General features: G+C 50.2%; 1 protein-coding gene across 2 annotated transcripts in view; it reads right to left on the minus strand.

Annotated features, from left to right (window-relative positions):
• Positions 1 to 335: 335 nt before the first annotated feature.
• The window catches only part of AHCYL2 (adenosylhomocysteinase like 2), a 91623-nt gene continuing 75732 nt past the window's right edge, over positions 336 to 16226 (minus strand). For both annotated transcript variants that reach the window (XM_087935380.1, XM_087935381.1), the window contains exons 9-17: positions 13082 to 13145; positions 10877 to 10965; positions 10033 to 10103; positions 9742 to 9836; positions 8828 to 8926; positions 8117 to 8185; positions 4406 to 4484; positions 2543 to 2663; positions 336 to 502 (exon numbers count right to left, since the gene is read on the minus strand). In XM_087935380.1, coding sequence (XP_087791506.1) covers positions 496 to 502; positions 2543 to 2663; positions 4406 to 4484; positions 8117 to 8185; positions 8828 to 8926; positions 9742 to 9836; positions 10033 to 10103; positions 10877 to 10965; positions 13082 to 13145 — 694 coding nt within the window. In that variant the 3' untranslated portion in view covers positions 336 to 495. The remainder of the gene's footprint in view (positions 503 to 2542; positions 2664 to 4405; positions 4485 to 8116; positions 8186 to 8827; positions 8927 to 9741; positions 9837 to 10032; positions 10104 to 10876; positions 10966 to 13081; positions 13146 to 16226) is intronic.

A 16226-nucleotide genomic window follows, 5' to 3' on the forward strand; every position in this document is an offset into this window, starting at 1 on the left:
TTTGGAGACTCTTTTGTGTTTGAAATATTCCTTGGCAACTTGATCCTGTGTTCTTGGCAGCCTTGCGCCACCTTGGCAAGGCTCGTTCTTATCCGAGACAATTGGTTTGAAGCAGCCTTTTCACCGGGAAGGAAGGGAATTCGCAGAGAACCATTAATAGGTTGTGCCGTTGCCTTTGTCTTGCCTTTTGCTTCCTTGGAACCAGGTTTGGGTCAGAACGACCTGTGAGAACGAAGCCCCTTCCACGCACCCCTGTCCCACCCAACCAAAACAACAACCGGTCCATCATCTCGGAGTCAAGAGGGCCGTTGGAAAGAACACCACGGGGGCATCGGTCGCAAGTACGGTATTCTAGTTTAATAAATAAATAACCTAACACACTGTGGACTAGGGCAGCCTGGTGCTGAGTTCAGAAGCTTGTGCTGGGTTCATCCTGCAAGGGAGCCAAGGTTTGTCTCGGGATCGAATCCTCCTCCCCTTCCTCCGGTGGGAGATTTAATACCTGTTGGATCAGAGAAGGGAAGGAGCAGACAGGTTTGAGTAAGAGGGTCTTTTGAAGGGCTGTTGGTTTGGGAAGGGGGAACTGGGAGGGAAACGCCATCTGGGAAGGGTTATGAATGTTCAAGGGACCGTGCAAATAAGTCCTCATTTTACGACCCCGTTTGGGAGTGGAATTTTCCCTTGAAAAGCAAGGCGATGGTTAAATGGACCCCATCCGATTTTGCAAATCTTTCTCTCTTTTTTTTTGCCGCCATTGCTAAGTGAATTATGACAGTTGTTAAGTGAATCTTGCAGGCATTAAATGAATCTGGTTCCCCCCCCCGCCCCCGTTTTGGTGGACGGTCACAAAGGGGGAATCCCATGATTCCGGACATTGTTAAATGTCATCCTAAATAGAGGCAGTTCTTGATTTACGACCACAATTGAGGCCAAGGTTAATGTTGTGTTAAGCGACCACATTTGTTCGGTGAGTTTTGCTCCTGTTTTACGACTTCCCTGCCCACATTTCGTTAAGGGAATCACTGCCATGGTCGCACGGTGGCGAAGGGAATCCTTGACTTTGCTGGCCAGCGGGTCGCAAATAGGGGACGACGTTGACCCTTGGAGCACGGAAAGCGTCATAAAGACAAGTCAGTTGCCAAGGATCGGAACGCTGATCCTGTGACTGGTGGGGGGAAGGCTGCGACGGCCGTTCAGGGTGAAAGAAACTGGGTCCGAAGTCACTTTGTTTGGGGCCGTTGTTAACGTGAAAGAGTCACTAAATGAACCATTGTAAGTCGAGGACTACCGGTATACGTCGTTTTGTTTTTTTAAATGTACGTGTCAACTCATAAAAAATTTCTGTGGTCTTTTTAGAGTTGCCAACAGAAAGGGAGCGGGGAGCAGTGCGGCAGCTTGCAAACCGAAAGTGAATTCTATAAATGTTTTCAAAGATTGTAACTAGGCGACTGAAGTTTCTGCCGTGCAAAATTCTAACTCAAGGGTCTTCCAACCTGGCAAGTTTGAGGCTTTGTGGGCTTCCAACTCCCAGAATTCCTGAGCTAACATGGCTGGAGGAGGAATTCTGGGAGTTGAAGTCCACAAGTCTTGAGGCTGTCGAGTTTGAAGACCCCTGGAATGAATAGATAGAGAAAGAGAGGTAGAATAGATAAAGAGAGAGAGATAGAATAGATAGAGGGAGAGGGACAGAAAGATAGAATAGATATAGATAGATAAAGAGGTGGAATAGAGAGAGAGAGAGAGAGAGAGAGAGAGAGTATAGATAGAGGAACAGAAAGATAGAATAGATATAGATAGATAAAGAGGTGGAATAGATAGAGAGAACAGATAGACAGAATAGATAAGGATCTTCAAACTTGGCAGCTCAAGATTTGTGGATCTTCAACCCCAGAATTCCTGAGCTAACATGGCTGGAGGAGGAGGAATTCTGGGAGTTGAAGTCCACAAGTCTTGAGGCTGTCGAGTTTGAAGACCCCTGGAATGAATAGATAGAGAAAGAGAGAGAGAGATAGAATAGAGGGAGAGGGACAGAAAGATAGAATAGATATAGATAGATAAAGAGGTGGAATAGATAGATAGAGAGAACAGATAGACAGAATAGATAAGGATCTTCAAACTTGGCAGCCTCAAGACTTGTGGACTTCAACTCCCAGAATTCCTGAGCTAACATGGCTGGAGGAAGAATTCTGGGAGTGGAAGTCCACAAGTCTGAAAGCTGCCGAGTTTGAAGACCCCTGTTCTAACTGGAGAGCCTGATGGATGACTCTGGGCTATGGACGTGTCCCATTGGAAGATATGAATTACGATACACCCAGGCGGTGAAGGGGAAAACCAGGGTCAAGGGTGACAGTGAATGATGTGTCTCAGAGTCGGCTACACCCAGGCAGTGCCGGCATGTTAACTCCCAATAAATCCTTTGGAAGGCTTGGAAGTTTGGCTCGAGACTCAGGATTTAAATGGGGGGGGGGTGTCACTGCCAGAATCCCGACAGGCCGCTTGTCAAAATCCACAAAAAGGACTCGGCCCACCCAAAGGAGGTTACCTGTAATAGTTTGGCTTAAAAGGCCCGTTTTTGTTCAGCCCCAAGTATTTCGCCTGCTCGTCCGACAGTTCGGTCAGGTGGGCGTCGAAGGTGGGCAGGTGGAGGCTTGCCACGTACTCGTCTGCAAGAGAGGAAGGGGGGGCAGTGAGACCTGAAAGGGGGGGAGGGGGAGCAACCTAAACCCCAACCAAGCTGCTTGTCTGTCTGTCTGTCTGTCTGTCTGTCTCTTTCTCTCTCTCTCTCTCACACACACACACACAGATGATGGATGGATGGATGGATGGATAGATAGACCAAGGTCCCTTCCAACTCTGTTAGTCTGCTATCCTTCCTTCCTTCCTTCCTTCCTTCCTTCCTTCCTTCCTTCCTTCCTTCCTTCCTTCCCTTCCTCCTCCCTTCCCTTCCTTTCCCTTATTTTAAGTTTAAGACTTTGTGGGCTTCCAACTCCCAGAATTCCTGAGCTAACCTGACTGGAGGAGGAATTCTGGGAGCTGAAGTCCACCAGGCTTAAAGCTGCCAGGTTTGAAGACCCCTGGAATGGATAGAGAAAGAGAGGTAGAATAGGTAGATAGAGAGAAAGAGAGATAGATAGAGGGAGAGGGACAGAAAGATAGAATAGATATAGAAAGAACTGATAGATAGATAAAGAGGTGGAATAGATATATATACAGAGAGAGGAGAGATAGATAGGCAGACACAGACAGACAGAATAAATCAAGGGTCTTCAAACTTGACTTGTGGACTTCAACTCCCAGAATGCCTGAGCTAACCTGACGGGAGCAGGAATTCTGGGAGCTGAAGTCCACCAGGCTTAAAGCTGCCAAGTTTGAAGACCCCTGGACTAGAGAAAGAGAGGTAGAATAGGTGGATAGAGAGAAAGAGAGATAGATAGAATAGATAGAGGGAGAGGGACAGAAAGATAGAATAGATATAGATAGAATGATAGAGAGATAAAGAGGTGGAATAGATATATATACAAAGAGAGGAGAGATAGATAGGCAGACACAGACAAACAGAATAAATCAAGGGTCTTCAAACTTGACTTGTGGACTTCAACTCCCAGAATTCCTGAGCTAGCATGACTGGAGGAGGAATTCTGGGAATTGAAGTCCACAAGGCTTAAAGCTGCCAAGTTTGAGGACCCCTGGACCAGATCATTTCAAAAAGAGACTGGCCTGAAATGGTGTAGGGTCTCCTGCATCGGACAGCCGCCTGTCTGAAATGGCATAGGGCGGTGATGGTGAACCTACGGCACACGTGCCACAGGTGGCGTGCAGAGCCATTTGTGCGGGCACCTGAGCCCCAGCCAAACTTACCTGCACTGCGCATGCGCACGCCTCCCAGCTGATTTCCGGCCCGTTTGAGGCAGTTTTCGCCCTCCTGGAGGTTCGAGGGAAGCCTCTGCAGCCTCGGGAGGCCGAAAAACGGGCCTGCTTTTGGCACTTCCGGTATTTCCGGAAATACCAGAAGTGCCAAAACGGGCCTGTTTTTCGGCCTCCTGAGGCTGCAGAGGCTTCCCTCGAACCTCCAGGAGGGCAAAAAAATCAGCTGGGAGGAGCGCGCATGCACAGTCCAGGCAAGGGTGTGTGTGTTGTGTGTGTGTGTGTGTTGCGCACACATGCGCAGGGGGCGTGGGGTGCATTGCCTTCTGGGTGCTGCCATGCGAGCACCCATTTTCGGCACGGGAGCCCCAAAAGGTTAGCCACCACTGGTATAGGGCCTACTTCAGCAAGGGGTTGGACTAGAAGACCTCCAAGGTCCCTTCCAACTCTATGATTATTCTATGTTCTTCGGCCAGCAGAGGACAGAGATGGGGTGCCTTCCGAGAGGAAGGGGGAGACCCATGCCCACCTCTCCACTTACCCATTTTCTTCGGCAGGAGGTACACGTCCTGCTTGTAACGGCCCTCGGGGGCGTTGTACAGCTCTATCAAGGCCAGCGCCTGCAAACCAGAAAGAAGATAACAGATAATCAGAGTTGGAAGGGACCTTGTAGGTCATCTAGTCAAACCCCCGCCCAAGCAGGAGATCCTGCACCATTTCTGAGAAATGGCAGTCCAATCTCTTCTTGAAAGTCTCAAGTGATGATGCTCCCACAACTTCTGAAGGCAACTTCTGTTCCATCGGTTGATTGTTCTGCCAGAAAGTTTCTCCTTATTTCCAGGTTGAATCTGTCCTTGTTCAGTTTCCATCCATTATTCCTTGTCTGGCCTTTGGGTGCCTTGGAAAATAGCTTGACCCCTTCCTCCTCCTCTCTAGGGCAGCCCCTCAAATATTGGAAGATGCTCTCCTGTCTCCCCTGGTCCTTCTCTTCCCTAGACTAGCCAGGCCCAGTTCCTGCAACCATCCATCGTATGTTTCAGCCTCCAGTCCCCTCATCATCCTGCTTGCTCTTCTCTGTACTTTTTCTAGAGTCAAATATCTTTTTTATAATGTGACCAAACCTGGATGCAGGACTCTAGCTGTGGCCTTACTAAGGCTTTACACAGTGGGATTAGTACCTCCCTTGATCTGGATTGTATCCCTCTGTTAATGCAATTTAGGATTGCATTGGCTTTTTGGGCTGCTGCTGCACACGGCTGGCTCCTATTTAGCTGTTTACCCACTAAGATCCCTCTCAGTTCGTGCTATTCAACCTGGTTTCACCCAGTCTAAATGTGTCCTTTGGGTTTTCCTTGCCTAAGTGTAGGACTTTACTTTTCCCTCCATTGAATTTCATTTTGTTAGATACGGCCCAGGGTTCAAGTCTGTCAAGATCCATCTGGATCTTGAGTTGATCTTCTTGGGTGTTAGCTATTCCTGCCAGCTTAGTATCGTCTGCAAATTTGGTAAGTTCCCTTCTATCTTCAGCCTGTCTTCTTGGGTATTAGCTATTCCTAGGGACCCCCACAGCAAGAAAAGCAGAACGGGAACAAAGTAGAGAGTGGATCTCGCCCACGTCCAGGTTTGAAATAATGATAATAATAATAATTTCAAAAAAAGAACTGGACTGTAAAAGCCAGAAGGCAACCAGGCCTGACAGGCAATGTCCTGGACATCGGATCCCCCGCTGAGAACAAGTCCAGGACCTGCTGTTCCTTCTCCTCCTCCATCCCATCTGTTCTGCTTAGCGTCGAGCAAAGAGCCTCCCCTTTGATCCACGGACAATCAGTTGGCAGCCAGGATGAAACCGCTTGGGTTTCACAATACACGGACGGATTAGAGCAACTGGGAAACTCGGAGCATCCTAAACTAAGCCAGATTCAAAAGACAATAAACAAACCGGCCATCGACGGGCACATAGACACCAACAACATCTGCATACCATTCAAACAGACAATCAAAAAGCCAAAAAGGGAACAAAAAAGACCATAATGTATCTTCTCCAGTAGCCAATACCCGGATAAAACAGAGACGTTCCTGGTTCCTTCATTAGGCTGTTGTTTAATGGGTGATAGTTTGCCTGAATTGGTAGTTTCTCGATTGGGGAGGATGAAAACTCCTGAATTGCACAACCCAGGGACAGAGTGCACCATAGTTTCAACTGGAAAACTCAGAGCATCCTAAACCAAGCCAGGTTCCCCCCAGAAAAGAGAGAGTTCCTGGACGTTTGGCATTAAAACAAGTCGGCCATCAACGGGCACACAGAGATCAACAATGTCTACATACCATTCAAAAGAGACAATCAAAAAAAAATAAAACCCAAACCAAAAGACCAAAACATCTTCTCCAGTAGCCACTACTCAGATAAACTGAGATGTTCTTGGTTCCTTTATCAGGCTGTGATTTACTTTTTGTTTGTCTCAGTTGGTGGTTGGGGTGCTGTTTTCTCCTTGATTGTTTGGTGTGGGGCTGTGAGGGTGAACCTCTGGCACGCGTGCCAGAGGTGGCACGCAGAGCCTTCTCTGTGGGCACGCAAGGCACTGCCTTAAGTTCAGCTCCGGATGCGCCCATGCACCTTCCGCTGGCCGGATGGTTTTCATATCTCTGCTGTAGATGCAGGGGGGAGCGCATGCAGAGCAGGGTGCAAGCACGGGGGATGCACGCGCATGCACAGGGCGGCACATGCACGGGGATGCACGCTTTTTTTTGCATTTTGGGGGATGCATGCACGCACGCTTTGGGCACTCGGTGTCAAAAAGGTAAGCCATCCCCGGAGTAGGGTTCATTCTCGGTGTTAACCCCTGCATATCTGGAGGTTCATTAAGAGTGTGGAGGTCGTAGCTTTTTTGGGGGTTCCTTTTTGGCTTCTCTCCCTTCTAGCACTGATGACGTTATCTAGTGGGATCATGAAAGGCCTGCAAGAAAACAACCCAGCTCAGAGAGCCACAAGGACCCCACAGTCCTCCTCCTCCACTCCACAAACTTCACTTCCTTCTAGCCCTGATGATGTTCCCTAGTTGGGTTGCGAGAGGTCCGCAAGGAAACTTTCTTTCTTTTTTCTTTTTAGCCTTAACATATTTATTGATTTTCAATAATCTATTTCATATTCATTTTCTTACTCTTGTCGAACTCATTCGTTGATCGGTAACAAATATTATATTGTGCTTACGTATTTCAATTCCTTACTCTTCTATCTAGCCATTCATAAAACACACTCCAAATTTTATAATAATCTTTTTCCTCTTCTTCTCTAATTGCCATTGTCCATCATTTCAGCATATTCCATTGTTTTCTTAATTATTTCCTCATCCATCGGAATTGTCTCATTTTTCCAATTTTGTGCAAATACAATCCTAGCTGTTGTTAATACATTGATAATCAAGTACGTTAAGTCTACATTATAACCCTCAGGCAATATTTCCAAACTTCCAAGCTTGGAGAACATCAGGGACCCCAGAGTCCTTCTCCTTCTCCTCTCCACAAGCCCCACACCCTTCTAGCACTGATGGCGTCACCTAGCTGGACAATGAAACGTCTGCAAGGAAACAACCCAGCACAGAGAGCACCAAGGACCCCACAATTCTCCTCTCCACAAACTCCCATTCCTTTCTAGCACCGATGACGTTCCCTAGTTGGGTCGTGAAACGTCTGCAAGAAAACCTCCAAGCTCGGCGTGCCTCAAGAATCCCCCATGGTTCAATCCTGAGCAATATTCTCTTCGATAAAGTAAATAACGAAACAAACCACTCTTTACGATGAGTCCTGAGATGGGAGGGAGAATGACGTCCCATCCCCATGCCCAGAGCCAGGTGGACAGCTGGCAAAACCAGCCTCCCCCGTGTCAACTAAAAAGAGACTCCTTTGGTCCTTTTAGCTGCCAGAAAAAGGGACTGGAGGAAAAAACTGTGCATTCCTTAAGTGCCTAGAGAATCGTCCTGGCAGCCCAAAGTTGTCGGAGCGCAGGAATATTATTGGAGAGCATGATTGATGACTCTTGGCTATGGATGTGTCCCATTGGAGAATAGACCTCCACGGGGTAGGTGGGGGGAAGACCAAGGTCAAGGGGGAAATGAATGATGTATCGTATTATCGGCTGCATCCAGGTAATGCCAACATGGCCGCTCCTAATAAATCAATTTTCTTTTCGCTGAGATGCGGCTAGAGACTTATGATTTGAACGGGGGTGGGTGGGTTGGTTGGAGCCCTGACTCACCTGAGTGGTGGCTGTGATGGACAGCACAAAGGTTGGCACTGTGGAACAGCTGAGGTTCAAGAGGCGACCCTGGTGGGGAAACAAAAAAGGGAGCAATTCCCAGCACCCTGGATTCAGGGCTGGGATTCGGCCGGTTCGGGCTGGTTCGAGTGAACCGGCTGTTAAATTTGCATCTGGTTCGACGAACCGGTAGTTGAACCGACCGGATGGCCCTGCCCACCCTACTACCCTGCCCCTCCCCTCCCAGGAATCTCCACATGGCCTGTTTTGGATGCAGGTAAGTGCAGGATCTATGTGGAGGCTTGGCGGGGGGGCGAAAAATGGGCCAAATTGGAAGTTCTGAACGTCCGGAAACGGGCCTGTTTTTGGCTACCGGAGGCCCTCCGGAGCCTGGGGGAGGCCTTTTTCACCCTCCCAGAGGCCTGAGGGAAGCCTCCGGATTCTGGGGAAGTCAAAAAAACGCCCCCCCCGCAAGACGTTCTGGTAGGCCATGCCCACTATGGCCACGCCCACCCAGCCCGAGAACCAGCGCCTGGGATTTTTGACTCCCACCCCCTGCCCGGATGGACTCCCAACGCCCCACCTCAGGTCTTGAGCCTTCCCAAGCGGGCATCAGGAAAGGGTCCCCTTTGGCATCCCAGAAGCCCGCCCGCCCCTCAAACCAAGGTACCCCCCCTCAACCCCTCTGGCGCTGCGGAGCGGCTCACTTACTTCCGCCAGCAAGACGATTCTCTTCCCATCCGGCCAGATGACGTGGTCAACCTGTGACCTCACCCGCTCCCAAGTCAGCTCGGGGGTACGCAAGCTAGCCTGGAAGAGAGCAGCGGGGAGGGGGTCGAAGCCGCCCGGGCCGTGCAAGGACTCACAAGAGCAGCGGCCCAAATGTTCATCGCCTGGCCCCGATATCTGATTTGAGGTTGTTGTGCAAACTCTCGGGAGGAGTTCTTCTCGATTTCAGCCATTTTTCAGATGGGTGGACTTCAACTCCCAGAATTCCCCCAGCCAGGAAGTTGCCGAGGTTGAGAGACACAGGATTTAAGGAGTTTCCTGTCTGAGATAACACTGTGGGCCACTTGGGGAGGGGCCTCTCTTTGGAGGGAGGGAGGAATAGCTTTTACACTTATATACCGCTTCCCAGTGCTTCCCAGCCCTCTCTAAGGGGTTTGCAGAACTCCCAATAATCTAGGTCCTCCACCTTGGACGGACGAAAGGACAAGTCAACCTGGAGGCCGCTGTGGGCAGCGTTTGCCTGCAATACTGTGTTCTAACCCCTGTGGGCATTAAACGAGTCAAGGGAGGCAGGAAGGAAGGAAGGAAAGGAAAGGAGGAAAGGAAAGGAGGGAAGGAATAAGAGGTAGAAGGAAACTGGAAGGAAGAAGGGGGGGAGGGAAGGAAGGTGACAGGAAGGAGGAAGGAACCAAGAAAGAAAGGAAAAAGGAAGGAGGAGACAGAGGGAGAGGAAGGGATAGGAAGTAGAAGGAAACTGGAAGGAAGGGAGGAACAGGAAGGGAGGTGAGAGAGATGGAGGGAAGGAAGGAAGGGAACGAGGGAAGGAAGGAAGGAAGGAAGGAAGGAAGGAAGGAAGGAAGGAAGGAAGGAAGGAAGGAAGGAAAGCTACGTCTTACCACGTCGATTTCTGTGTTGGAATGTCCCATGTTGCACACAATACAACCGTTCTTCATCCGATCCAGATGTTCCCTCGTCACGACATTTTTGTTACCTATCCAACAAAATTGACAAGAGAATCGTCGACCGGGCTGTCAATCCCAACCCATGAAAGGGCAGCCTCTCCTCCCGGCTGCCTCCCCGCCCGGCAGCGGCCGCTGGGCTGGTCTCTTGCAGCTCCCCAATCCATCCACGGAGACCTGCCTCTCACCCCCTCCCCAATTTCCTGGGATCTCTTCCCCGGGAGTTACCTGTGCAGGTGATAACGATGTCGACTTGCCGATTCACTTCGTTGAGTTTCACGAGACGGAAGCCATCCATGCTGGGGGAAAACAACAACAACCTGAACCCTGAGATTTGTGGACGGGTTCCCCCGAAAAGTCACCCCAAATCTAAGAAACACCCCCTACCCCCAAAAATCCCAGGCAGCCCTTTGCCTCCCAGGGCCGGAAACCAGCAAGTTGTGGTTGTGTGTGAAGCTGAAATCACTGGGCACCCATAGTGACTTGCTTCTTTTTTTAATGGCTGCATCTGTCAGGATTCTGGCAATCGCCCTAATTAAGTGATGATTCTCGAGCCAAACTTCAAAAAAAAAAAACCTCAAAGGATTTATTAGGTGCATCATGTCGGCATTAACCTAAACGAAGCCAACTCTGTCATACGTCATTCACAGTCCCGTGACCCCATTTTCCCCCCGCCTTCCTCCTGGATGTGTCATAAATCAGATTCTCCAACTGAGCACCTTCACGGGCCGGGTGTCATCAATCACGTTCTCCACTTAAAGACATTCCCGGACAAAAGCTCCGGTAGTTTAGCTACAATCTTTTAAAGAGAAGAGTTGGAATGTACTTTCGCTTCCAAACTGCTGCACGGCTCTTCCAGATTCCTTTCCTCAGGTAAGTAAAAGGTAAGGTTTTTTCGGACAGCCGCTCACACGAGATCACCGAACCAGCTGTTCCGCCGGCAGCCTCCCACCACCGCCGAGGAACTCTGGGAGTTGAAGTCCACGAGACTTCAAGGGGCCACGGCTGGAGACCCCTGTTCTAGTCCAACCCTCCCTGCGAGGCAGGTTGTTGTTGTTTTTCCGCTCCTTACCAGGCCTGAAGAGCACAGATGGGGTCGATCTCAGTCACGTACACGATGGAGCCCATGGCCTTCAGGGCCGCGCAGCATCCTTTCCCCACCTGGGGCAGGAGAGGAGGAGGTCAGGAAGGAGGCTTGGAGAGAGGGGAGGGGTGGGGGGGGGGACCGAAATCTGTAACCTGAAGGCAAGCAGACCCTGCCTGGGAATCCGCCAGCCCTTTGCAGCCCCGCGGGAGCCTGCCTCTCTCTCTCTCTCTCTCTTTCTCTGCCTCTGTCTCTCTTCCTTCTCTCTCTCTGTCTCTCTCTCTGTCTCTTTGCCTGTCTGTCTCTGTCTCTCTTTTTCTCCATCTTTCTCTCCATCTTTCTCTCCCTCTTTCTCTGTCTTTCTCTTTCTTCCTTCTCTCTCTCTCTCTCTGTCTCCTTCTCTATCTCTGCCTCTGTCTCTCTTCCTTCTCTCTCTCTGTCTCTCTCTCTTCCTTCTCTGTCTGTCTCTCTCTTCCTTCTCTGTCTGTCTGTCTCTCTCTTTTCTCTCTCCCTCTTCCTTCTCTATCTTTGTGTCTCTGTTTCTCTGTCTCTCTCTTCCTTGTCTGTCTGTCTCTCTCTTCTCTGTCTCTGTTTCTCTGTCTCTCGCTTCCTTCTCTCTCTCTGCCTCTGTCTTTCTATCTGTCTCTCTGCCTTCTTTCTGTCTCACTCTGTCTTTCTGTCTCTCTCTCTCACCTCTGTGTGTCTGTGTGTGTCTCTCTCTCTCTTCCTTCTCTTTCTATCTGTCTCTCTATCTCTGCCTCTGTCTCTCTTCCTTCTCTCTCTCTCTCTCTCATCTCCTAGAGAGCCTGGGAGGGTCCAGGCAGGGCAGCAATAGTTGCTGACAAAGATTGACAAAGATCCCCACAGCGGGGAGGGGAACCTTGTAAGTGTTGCTGCAGAAAAGGTTAAAACAAATGGTTGGGGTTTTTTTGGTGTGGGAGGCGGAAAGAGAAGCCAGATGAGTTAGAGCAGAGTTTTGGAGAAATCACCAAGAGATGGCCCATCCCGGGCCACTTTTAAGGTATGTGGACTTCAATTCCCATAATTCCCCAGGCAGGATGATGGGGGAGGGAGGGAGGGAGGGAGGGAGGGGAAAGACAGAGGGCAGAGGAGAAGAGAAGGGAGAGAGGAAGGAAGGAAGGAGAAAGAGGGAAGGAGAGGGAGGAAGGTGAAAGAGAGAAGGTGGGAGGAAAAAAGGAAGGGAAGAAGGAAGAAAAGGAGGGATGAAGGAAGGGAGAGGGAGGGAGGGAGAGAAGGACAGAGGAGAGAAAGAAAGAAAGAAAGAAAGAAAGAAAGAAAGAAAGAAAGAAAGAAAGAAAGAAAGAAAAAAGGAGAAGGGAGGGAGGAAGAAGAGAAAATGAAGAAAGCTAAGAAAGGAAGAGGAAGGAAGGGAGAGGGAGGGAAGAAAAAGAAAGAAAGGGAGAGGGAGGAAGAAAGGAAGAGAGGGAGGAAGAAAAAATGAAGAAAGCGAAGAAAGGAGGGAGGGAGGAAGGGAGGGAGGGAGAGAAAGAAGGAAAGGGAGGGAGGAAGGAGAGGGAAAGAGGGAGGGAAGAAAAGGAGAGGGAGGAAGGAAGGAAGGAAGAGGGGAGGAAGAAACAAATGAAGAAAGAGAAGAAAGGAGGGAGGAAGGAAGGAGGGAGGAGAGGGAGGAAGAAAAGAAAGGGAGAGGGAGGGAGGAAGGAAGGAAGAGGGGAGGAAGAAACAAATGAAGAAAGAGAAGAAATAAGGAGGGAGGAAGGAAGGGAGAGGGAGGGAAAGAAAGGGAGGGAGGAAGGAAGGAGAGGGAGAGAGGGAGGGAAGAAAAAGAAAGAAAAGGAGAGGGAGGAAGAGAAAAATGAAGAAAGTGAAGAAAGGAGGAGGGAGGAAGGGGAGGGAGGAGGGAGGGAGAGAAAGAGAAAGGGAGGGTGGAAGGAAGGAGAAGGAGAGGGAGACGGAGGGAGGGAGGAAAAAGAAAGGTGGAGGGAGGAAGGAAGGAAGGGATGGAGGAAGAAAAAAATGAAGAAAGCGAAGAAAGAAGGGAAGGAAGGCAGAGGGAGGGAGGGAGGGAAAGAAAGAAAGAGAAAGGCAGGGTGGAAGGAAGAATTCTGGGAGTCGGAGTCCACAAATCCTAAAGCGGCCCAGGTTGGAGACCTCTACTCCAGAGGACCAATCTTGGCGCAGGGACGTCGTTCACCGTCCCTGGTCCGGACTTACCTCTCCGTAGCCGCAGACCACCACCTGTTTCCCGCCAAACATCATGTCGGTTGTCCTTTTCAGGCTGGGAAGGAAGAGAGAAGAGAGAAGGCCGTTACTCCAGGATGGACGGCTTGCAAGAAAGCCGCAGTCCTGAGAATATCAGGCTCCGGTTGAAGGTTTCCTGCGGAGGGTGACGTCAAAGCCAAAGCCGCACGCTTGTTACAAGCCGAGGTTGGCAGAAGGCAAATGGGACCAAGTTCCCCTTGCGGAACCGTTTCCAAAGAGCCCGTCGTGGCCGTCCAGAGGAGGCCGGGGAGGAACCTGGGCCAATCCTGGAGGCCGAGGAAGGCTCGGACAAAGGCTCTGCGTCGGAGGCAGAGATGGGGCCAGGGCTGTTTGACAGTTACCACAGCTGCCTTCGGAGTCGGAGATCAGTGGGGAAGAAGAACAGCTGGAGCCTGTTCCCAGGGTGTGCATGCGCAGAGCTGCCAGAAGAAGAAGGGAACATTTAAGGAACACAGGGCAGAGATGGGGCCAGGGCCGTCTGACGGTTATCAGCTCCCTTCGGAATCGGAGATCAGTGGGGAAGAAGAACAGCTGGAGCCTGTTCCCAGTGTGCGCATGCACAGAGCTGCCAGAGGAAGGGGACAATTATGAACCAAGGATCGAGGTGGGAGTAAAGCCACAGATGGAGGGTGAATGGCCCCTCCTCTAGGGATTAAAAGAGGAGCAAAAGGAGAGGGGGCTTTCTCAGGGAAGGATTTGTTGGTTGCCGTCGTGGGAAGACCTGTCTGTGCATCTCAGAGTCTCTGTGCCGAGCCCTTCCTTGTCAGCACTGCGTTTGGGAATAGTTACTTGGCGGATCTCCGGGCTAGATGAGGTCTGTGCTCCTCATTACACCCGTGAAAGACTTTTGGCCAGGCCTTTAAAGGGCTGAAGGTGAATGCAGGAAATACACCTTCGTTTCGTAAAAGGGGTTTTGCCGGGACACGGAGCCGGCTCAGTGCTTTTGGGGGAAGCCGAGGTCAGAACAAGAGCTGTGATTTGTGGCGCAGGTGTGAAGACTGCCTCGAATACACACCCGAAATGTTCTGCGTTCTTCCCCTTTGCAGACTGCAGGATCAATGGAAACGTTCAGTTGAATCGCTGCAGTGGGATATTTGCACGCACCAACAGAAAAAGAATCTGCTTTCTAGGTGTGTGCAAGCCTCACTCCCTTCTAGCACTGATGATGTTCCCTACTTGGGTCATGAGACGTCTGCAGCAACTAAGCTCAGAGCACCAAGGAGCTCACAGTCCTTCTCTTTCTCCTTCTTTGTCCCCTTCTTTCTTTTTCCTTCCTTCCTTCCTCCTCCCTTTTTCTCTTCTTCCTTCTCCACCTCCTTCTCCTGTTCGTCCACTACACAACTCCACCTCCGTTCTAGCACTGATGATGTTCCCTACTTGGGTCATGAGACGTCTGCAGCAACTAAACTCAGAGCACCAAGGAGCTCACAGTCCTTCTCTTTCTCCTTCTTTCTTTGTCCCCTTCTTTCTTTTTCCTTCCTTCTCCTTCCTTCCTCCTCCCTTTTGTTCTTCTTCCTTCCCCACCTCCTTCTCCTGTTTGTCCACTACACAACTCCACCTCCGTTCTAACATTGATGATGTTCCCTACTTGGGTCATGAGACGTCTGCAAGAAAACCACCAAGCTCAGAGAGCACCAGAAAGAGCTCCAAGGACGTCTCAACTTCTCTGCCTCCGACTCTCCACAAATCTCACTCCCTTCTAGCACTGATGATGTTGCCTAGTTGGGTCATGAAACGTCTGCAAGGAAAACGCCCAGTTCAGAGAGCACCAAGGACCCCACAGACTTCCACCTCTGCCTCCTCCTCCTCCTTCTCTCCTTCAAGCACCAATGATGTTCCCTAGTTGGGTCATAAAACATCTGACAAAAAAAACCCCAACCAAGCTCAGAGAACACATAAGGATTCCACAGTGCTCCTCCCTGCTTCTAGCATGGATGATGTTCCCTAGTTGGGTCATGAGACGTCTGCAAGAAAAATGGCCACGTTCACAGAGCCCCAAAGGACCCCACAGGCTTCCTCCTCCTCCTCCTCCAAGCACTGATGATGTTCCCTAGTTGAGTTAGGAAACGTCTGCAAGAAAACCACCCAGCTCAGAGAGCACCGAGGACCCCACAACTTAGAAATAAATGCAAATACACTTCCAGAAACAACTAGAGCCGTAAAAATGAGGAGTCAGGGCCGAGAGAGAGAAAGAGTATCGACCTGCAGTGACTGTCGAAGTAACAGGAAGCTTAACTGTAAGTTAAATTTAAACTTAAGCTTAAGTTTAAACTTGCAACAGCCGGTGCCCGTTGCCTCTTACAAGCCACTGGATCTGAAAGTGTAAAACAAAAACAAAAAAAAATGAACCAAATTTAGCCTTGGGAAATGTAAATATCTTCTTCCTTCCCAGCCTTTTTATAATCTTTCAATCTCTCTGTCTTTTAATTTGGGCTCATTCTACCCTTGGGCTAGGTCGCTGCCTCTAAATCTCCTCAGAGGGATCTTCGCGGCTTCTGATAATCCTGGATTTGGGGTTTTCTGTGATGTCCTGGTTTCTGACAGGTGATTTGTGAGGGGGGCCCCCCTCCTCCAGCCCCCACCCCCACCCCAAAATGGCTTTGCATGTCCTTTTTTGTGAGTGAAGCCGCTTCGGCTTGGCCACCGTGCCCTACATTTCCATCTATTTTTAGCGGATGAGGAAAACCAGGTTAACAACGCCGGCGAAAAAAATGCCATTTCCCAATTTTCAGTCACGGTCCCCACGGGACGGAGCGGGGAAAGCTGCCCCAGTTTCTGGTCCTGGTTTTTACCAAGGCCCGAGCCCAGTTCCTTTCCTTTATTCGTGACCTCGGTTTCTAAGGTCACTCCATCGGAACAGAGCCGGAAGGGACCTGGGAGGTCTTCTAGCCTGACCCTGCGCTCAGGCAGGACGTTCTCTCCCGTTCGAGACCAACAGCGGCCTAATCTCTTCTTGGAAATCTCCGGGAATGGCGCATCCGTAACTTCCGGTGGCAAGTAGTTCCATGGATGAATTCCTCTCGCAGTCGGGAAGTTTCTGCCTAGTTCTCGGTGGCTTCTCTCCTCGGTTAGTTTCCATCCATTATTTCTCTCGTCT

This window comes from Pseudonaja textilis, chromosome 5, assembly GCF_049901715.1.
Source record: "Pseudonaja textilis isolate UNSWEBS1 chromosome 5, rPseTex1.2, whole genome shotgun sequence".
NCBI lineage: Eukaryota > Metazoa > Chordata > Lepidosauria > Squamata > Elapidae > Pseudonaja > Pseudonaja textilis.